Genomic DNA, 7,937 nt, shown 5'->3' with positions numbered 1-7,937 from the left:
TGTATGGTTTTGATGAGGGAATGCTTGTCACCATGGATCTTGATGATCCTGAAATCAAGCAAGACAATATGGACATTTGGGTCATTGTTGATACGCCTCCAATTCTAACGCTATGTGAGTTTCTCAAACATAGTTATTAGCTAATTTATATTGTTTATTTCAAAATAGTTGACATCTTATTTTCATTGACAGCTTATTTTCATTCTTCAAAGAATGTGCGGGAGATGGTAGACAAAACTCACTACACCGATGGCTCCGAATTAACTTACAAGGAGAAAATCATCTGGTCGGATTTTGTACTGACATTGAGAATTACAATATCTACAATCAAACTCCTCAACATTATGGTCAATACGTGCCACTAGTGCATGTGTTCAACTACGGTAACTACCATGGAGATATCCTGGTAAGATTTTTTACTATTACGACATCCGTGCATCTTTTGCATACTTCTAAAACTAGTACATCATTGCTAACTATGAAGTTATTACTATGTTTTTCAACAGATGATCCCAGAGAATTGTGTGCCTCATTTGATGTATCAGAAAGGTAGCCTTAATGTTTTGAACATACAGCCAGGTCATCCTACGAATCTCAACTGTCCATACCAGATTTCTAAAAGAAGTGGAGACATGCAAATCAAAGGATGGAAAAAATGTATGGACAGTCGTAAGGAGGTTCTTGGAAGCAAAAGGAAGCGAAGCGCAAGAATTGGAGACAGGATGATCTCCATTCTCCATAATGGAGAGTCAGGGTCTATTTTTCTTTATGCTATTTTACCTTAAAGAGGGTATTTAGGTCCTACCTAATACTGATGATCATGTGCTAAGAACAATTAAGTATGGTTGGTTCGATGACTATGAGGATGAGGATTGTATGACTTGTTATTAATAACGAGTAGAAGTTGTATGATAATGATTAGTAGGACTTGTTATTATGATGATGCATGATGCGAGCATGAAGAGTTATTATATATCTGTGGGTGAAATGAACATGGATTGGATTGAAGTGAAGGCAACATGCATGTGGTGCATGTCGAAAGTAGTACAATCGAAACTTGATCAAGTTAGGATTAGAATTACTTTCGACATGCACCACATGTTGCCTCACATCAATCTAAGTCATGTTTAGGCATAGCAGTAGCAGTAGCACGGAGATAAGAGAGGACACATCTCTCTATTAGCTACCTATATACGAACCTAAATTAACCCCCAAAACCCCTAAACCACCTCCTTTAAAAAAACAGCTACTGAAATGCTGACGCGTGGAAGCTTATTGGTCCCGGTTGGTGCTACCAACCGGGACCAAAGGCCCTCCTGCCTGGGCTCGCCGGAGCGGCCACGTGGAGGCCCATCTGTCCTAGTTTGTATAAGAAATCGGGACTAAAGGCCTAGGGCATTAGTAACGACCCTTTAGTCCCGGTTCCCCAACCGGGACAGATGGGCCTTATGAACCGGGACAAATTAGCCTTTTTCTACTAGTGAAGTGCTGGCAACAAAGTGCTTTGTCTGGTTAATTCTAGTAAAATGAGCAGATACGTTACATCCAGGTATTATCAATACTGGATTGCTGTATACAACATTTAAAATAGCTTCTGATGCTAAAGTTGCACTTTCGATGTCATACCACCAAGAATTGTGGTAGATCAAGTGGAGTCACATGATGAAGTCATATCTTATTTATTGGCTTTTGAAAGAACATGGCATGCCAAGATATCGAACACAAAATGTATGGAGCGACATGAGTCCATGTTATCAGTAGTTTCTAATAATTTTTTATGCCTTTTCATGATTTTGGTAGTTGAATGCCATGACTTTTGATTCAGTACACGTGTATTTGCATAAAAAAAATTGACCTTAAATGTTTGCCCTGGCTAGCTTCAATTTGTGGGTCCGCCACTGCTTGGATCACTGACGTAGCAGCTTCGGGTGGATAACAGTTTCAAACATTTCTCAACCAAGGAGAATATTTAGCAGAACCACTGTCAAAAGAAAAGGAAAATCCAGCTCTCCGGCCACGCGTCGCCCCGCCCGCCGTCGCACGCACGCACGCTCGCGACGCGCGCTCGTCCACCTCCTAATTTAGGCGCCCCTCCCTCTCCACCCACCGACGCGACGCGGCCGCAGACCCGCAGCGTAGACCCACCCCCCTCCCCGCCACCGGAAGCTCTCGCTCCTGACCTCGACGGATCGCACGCGCAGCAATGCATCAGCCCGACTCCCCGGCCTCGCGCAGCGGCACCCCGCGCCTGCGCAAGCGCGACTCGTCGGCGCCCTCCACCCCGCGCGCGCCCCCCTGCGGCCTCGGCGGCGTCGGGAGGCGGACCACGTTCCGGGAGGACGTCGGCCACGCAGCCGCCGAGACATACCTCGTCACGCGCCTCACCTTCATCCTCCTCCGCTCCCTCGGGTACGTAATTAATGCGGCCACACGATCGCATTGATCCGATCCACATTTGGCGACGAACAGGATCAGAATGATTGGCATCACACCACACGCAAATTTCTCCAACCGATCCAAACATTTTTATTCCGTAATAATGTCCATAGGAGATCTCTGTGCGGCCAAGTGCTATAGACCCCGGTGAATGATTCCTAAGTGATTTAACCTTCTCTACAATATCTACTCTCCCAGTACGTACGTAGACCTTATGATAATCTTCGTTACTCAGCTCAAGCTCATTGCAGCGGAGTAATTTTCAGTGAATGTGATTTTTCTGTTATGCACCCAAGTTACATATTTCCCAATATACAATGACTGCCTATTACTCCCTCCATTCCATAATGTAGTGCGCCCGTGCTTTCCGAGATTCAAGTTTGATCGTAAATTTAACTACCGAGACCGACTGCGGCGGGAGCAAAAATTATACCACTGAATTCGTATTTTTGATATCAATTTAAATATATAATTTTTATCCCCGCCACAGTCGGTCTCGTTGGTTAAATTTACGGTCAAAGTTGGATCTCGGAAAGTACGGGCGCACTACATTGTGGAATGGAGGGAGTAATCTATTCACCAAAACATCCAAGCGCATTATGGTATTTTTGCCCAAAAGAAGTCTATATGATTGAGGTTGACCATATTTTTTACACTTCCTTTATTTTTTCAGGGTAGGCTCTCGGTGGATATGTCAACTTCTTGCGCTCCTAATATATGCAGTTTTACTTATGCCCGGCTTCATAAGAGGTGTGTGAAAATCGAGTTCATCTTTCGTCTCATCATGTTAGTTATCATCATGATGGTCACATATTCTTGGCTCTTGCCAATAAGTGACTTTTAGCTTGTTAAATTAAATTGCCCTCTGCACAATTGGTAGATGTTGTTGAAGCTTTTTCATCATTTCTAACATATGCATTTCATTCATTTGGATTGCCCAGTTGGGTACTATTATTTTTTCTCAAGTCAGGTTCTTAGAAGCATAGTGTATGGAGACCAACCAAGAAATAGGTAAGCAGAGTTACATACTGCAGAAACAAAAAACATCTGAATTTTTAGCCATGTTAGCGTTACTGAAAATCATAATATACAGGTTGGATATGTACATACCCACTGATCGTAGCAAACCCAATCCAGTTGTGGTATTTGTAACTGGTGGAGCTTGGATCATTGGGTGAGTGAAATTTTTCTCAAGACGTCTTTCTCGGTGACTTCCATTGTTGATGGTCATGATTCTGTGTAGTTACAAGGCGTGGGGTGCCCTTCTTGGAAGGCGGTTAGCAGAGCGTGGAATTATAGTTGCTTGCGTTGATTATAGGTGCTTACCTTTGATGGCATTTCTATCTAATTTCATGACTTCTAGGCGAGTGAGTATCGATTTACATATGCCTAGTTGATGAAATATGTAAATATATCTTGCAGAAATTTCCCCCAAGGAACAATAAGTGACATGGTCTGTGATGCTTCTGAGGCAATTTCATTTATTTGTGATACTGCTGCTAGCTATGGAGGAGATCCTAATCAGTAAGTGATCCTTCGTTATATATTTATATCACAGTACACTACTATGGATGGACTATTTGAAACATCAGATAGACAGCTGTTCTTTTTATCATGAAGGAACTATGCACCGCACTTGAATATCTGATCCATTTGGGTGGTGATTCTATCCAAAGTCGTTGTTGTGTTTATCTATAGGCTATAGCACTAGTGTCTGAATGACTTAGATGATTGAAATGTATTCTACGTATATTAAGGATAAGCGCATTGAATTTCATTTGTGGATGGACCAGTGTTGTCTACATCGAGCTGCAGGGCTTTAGAAACACACCCTGCCCGCCTGGCCTAATGCAAAAATCAAGATGCACAATTTAGATTATTATATTTGCAAATAAATCAAGCACAAAATAACTTTGCAGCTCTATTTCCTTATACTTTTACCAATGACCTTTGTCAAGACATGAAACTTATTTATCATCAACCTATCGGATTTACTCTTTGAGCTCTGCAACCGTTCCGCCTTAGATCTCGTCTATTAAGATTTTCAGCTTGCTACATTAATAAACTTATTTACAACCAACCTACAGGATTTACTTGATGGGTCAATCAGCAGGAGCACATATCGCCGCATGTGCTCTCTTGGAGCAAGCAGTTAAAGAATCTCAAGGAGAAGAAATTTATTGGAGTGTTACTCAAATAAAATCATATTTTGGTTTATCTGGAGGGTGAGCTCTTAAATGAATTGTCATCTGTTGCCATTATATATATGCATGGATGATAATTGTTCTCACAACTCCTTAACCGCCTCTTAAGACCATAGTCATACATGTACGCTGTGTCTGATACATATTCGCACCTTCTGATAGATACACCAAAACTTCTCGTGATACGACCATCCATGACATATATACTCATTTATTTGCAGATACAACATGCAAAATTTGGTTGATCATTTTCATAAACGTGGTCTTTATCGTTCAATTTTTCTCAGGTAATATCATGATTGAAATTTGATTTATAAGTGTTGTTCCAACATTCCTTTAGTAGCACTTAAGTAAAGGTACTCAAGAAATTATGAACTGTTTATTTCAGCATAATGGAGGGAAGGAGATCATTGCCACAGTTCTCTCCGGAAATTGTCGCTAAAAAATTAACTCATGGAGCCATAGCTCTACTTCCTGAGATTGTACTTTTTCATGGAACAGGAGATTACTCGATACCATCGTCTGCTAGGTTGGACTACTTAACTCTCGGCAGATGCTTATTTTGAATGCAATGTTTTATAAATTAAGTGGCTATGTCTTTTCTCTTCCATCATTTGGCGCTTTCCAAAGATAAGAGCATCAAACTGAAATTTGAATATGGGAAGTCAAAGGTAGTCATTACAAATTATTTTTGGATTAAAATATTTCTGCACATTAAAGAACTTAAATCGGCAGTATAACCCAGAATGTATGGTTTCGCTGTTCTTTAATGTGTAGTTAGCACAATTTTAACCACTATATTTCTGCTTAACGTATTCTTATGTTCTTGTTCCATCTTCAACCTTCCAATCATTCTGTTTTATGTGTAGTAAAATATTTGGGGATGTCCTCAAAAAAGCTGGTGCAAAAGCTAAAGTACAATTGTACAAAGGAAAAAGCCATACTGATGTATTTGTACAGGTCAGTTATCTTGAATATCAGCTAGACTTTTGATAACCTGCCACTTCATTAATTTTGTGATCTTTGCTAACTGTGGTTGGGGAAACCCTTTTGACATTGCATCAAGAACGATCGATGAACAGGCTTTGATGTTCTTTGTGTTTTTTTATCGGAATTCGATAGGATGCGGATAATTAGCACACTGGACACTACTTTGTTTTCTGGAGTTCGAAAGGAACTTTGCATCGATATCTTTTTATTTTTCTTGCTCGGATAAAGCTAGTCGTCTGAAAATAATATTTTTCTGAGGGTCCTGACATCATTTTTTCAATCCAGAATTGATTGTTTGAAGTTCTGACTTGTTTTTCATTGTAGGATCCACTTAGGGGTGGCAAAGACCCACTGGTTGAGGATGTGGTTTCTATAATCCACGCCGACGATGCAGTTGCACGCCAGAAGTATGATGATTCGGCACCTAGCCCCGAGCGCCTGGTTTCTGAGTGGCGGATAATGTTGGCCCGGCAAATTAGCCCTTTTTGAACAGGTTTTGATTCTCTCTACATGCCAGCCTTTTTGCGCTCTCAAAATGATCTTTCAGCCCAGTGTTGGTGTTTCACTTCGATTTTTTCAGTAATGATGTACTAATGAATTTGTTTGTATGCATGCAGGTAGATTATTTCATCAGCCATTAATTTGCTTGTTTATTATACTGTTCAACACGAATGCACTAGAATGCAAGAATCTGGGCACGTGTGTTCTAAGATGATGAATTGCATGAGGTCCAGGAGAATTGTCATACTTTTTTTTAATTGAAATTATCATAGTTTTGATAATACCAAGCAAGGGAGCTTCAAGCTCACCTGTCGCAGCATGTTCGCACTGAATAAAATATAGGTTGTAGGTAATAGCAAAAATTCCGTGAACATAGATCCGAGTTTGTATAGTTGGTACAATTACAAATATCAAGCAATTCATTGAAATTTAGATATATTGCTTTCGTACACAAGAGACGTGTTCCTGCAATAATCAAATACTATATCAAATTCGCACTATGTTTCACAGCTTGAGTCGTAAAATTGGATCATACTTGATGGAAGTGGGCCACATTTATATTCTTGTGTCGCCCCGTGCGAGCGACTCGAGGGCACAAGCCCTTGCGCCACCATGCTCCGTCCTCCACCCGATCCCTCGCTGCAGCATGAGGCTGGTGCCAGCCAAGTCTGAACCCCATCCAAGGAAGGTGGCAGCGAGGTCGTGCTGCTCTGTCCCGATGGAAGGGGTGGAGGGCCCTGGATCTGAAGGGGTGGCTCCGTCTGGTCATGTGCTGCTCCCTCATGGCAGAGGGCCTTGGGTCCAAGGCGTCCCCCCTGGTGTGGCCTCCCTATTCAGTGGTGCCGCGGGGCTGGGGTGGGGTGGGGTGGCTGGAAATCCACCGGCGGGTTGGTGCCGTGGCTAGCTGACACGGTGGCCAATGGCGCTGATCTGTCCTCTACCTCTATTCCCTGCTAGGTGCGCTACGTCTCACCGGACATGTCCACGTTGGATGCTAGTCGATCACCGGGGTGGGGTGGAGCGGGTGGAGTGGATCTAGATTGGGATAACTCCCTGGTCGGTTCCGGCTGGCCGCAACGGTGATGACGCTCGAGGGCACCGGTCTTCTTCCTGGAGATACCGTTCGGGTCTGCCCTACCTCTTGCCACCCTATTGATTCTCGGGTGAAAACCCTAACTGTGGTGGGCGGCGTGGCGCGATGGAGACTAAGGGTTGGACGCGGGTTGATGGACCTGCGTAGGATGGTGGTGTTTTCTGGCGTCATGGTGACGTCGACGGCAGTTGGACCTAGCAAGGTCAATGCGATGATCCTTCCTGAAGATGGCGGCGGCGGATCCTAGAGCGTATGCATGCGGTGAGCGTTGTGAGTCGCCTAGACCGGTTGGTGCTCTCAGCTTGCCAAGGGGCAACTTCTTGAGGCCACTGAATTAGATGATGCGTGTTGGTGCGGTCATGACACATCATCATACGTGTAGGTGTAGTGACTTTGTTTGAACTCTTCTATGCCTGGTCTCCTCTTTACCAAGCATAAGTACTCTAGTATATACTGCAAGCAATATGGGGTGCTATTGAACATTCATCGATATCAGTCCCCTGGATTTCACCCACCAGCCGCAGATTGTTGTTGTTGAGAGTGCAGCCTGGGACGGTTATTAAAGTAGCAATGCTTAGCTTATTTTCAGCTTCACGGAGAGTCACGGACTTCGCAGACGCGTCTGCCTGCATCCCTAATGGGAAGCAACCAGATTTCTTTGGTAAAAGTGTTGTCAAGAAACAAGTGCTTCGCTGACTCGAGAGTTTGATCGC

At 43.1% G+C, this 7,937-nt stretch overlaps 1 protein-coding gene across 1 annotated transcript; it reads left to right on the top strand.

The window, feature by feature from the left end:
• Nucleotides 1–2,064: 2,064 nt before the first annotated feature.
• LOC125540507 (probable isoprenylcysteine alpha-carbonyl methylesterase ICME) lies at nt 2,065–6,119 on the top strand. The gene is made up of 11 exons (XM_048704122.1): nt 2,065–2,409; nt 3,110–3,186; nt 3,378–3,447; nt 3,530–3,610; nt 3,680–3,754; nt 3,859–3,960; nt 4,524–4,661; nt 4,862–4,927; nt 5,029–5,169; nt 5,510–5,600; nt 5,955–6,119. Exons 1-11 carry the CDS (start codon nt 2,204–2,206, stop codon nt 6,117–6,119), a joined length of 1,212 nt encoding a protein of 403 aa, XP_048560079.1. The 5' UTR covers nt 2,065–2,203.
• Nucleotides 6,120–7,937: the final 1,818 nt, after the last annotated feature.

This window comes from Triticum urartu, chromosome 1 (assembly GCF_003073215.2).
Source record: "Triticum urartu cultivar G1812 chromosome 1, Tu2.1, whole genome shotgun sequence".
Lineage (NCBI taxonomy): Eukaryota > Viridiplantae > Streptophyta > Magnoliopsida > Poales > Poaceae > Triticum > Triticum urartu.
Note: the sequence above shows the minus strand (reverse complement) of the source record. Positions and strands in the feature narration are given on the sequence as shown.

Bases quoted from the DNA above. Each gene is read 5' to 3' on its own strand.
- LOC125540507 (XM_048704122.1), top strand. From the start codon at position 2,204: ATGCATCAGCCCGACTCCCCGGCCTCGCGCAGCGGCACCCCGCGCCTG. The intron at 3,187-3,377 runs GTGTGTGAAAAT...TGGATTGCCCAG, and splicing joins TATGCCCGGCTTCATAAGAG to TTGGGTACTATTATTTTTTC. The intron at 3,961-4,523 runs GTAAGTGATCCT...ACCAACCTACAG, and splicing joins TATGGAGGAGATCCTAATCA to GATTTACTTGATGGGTCAAT.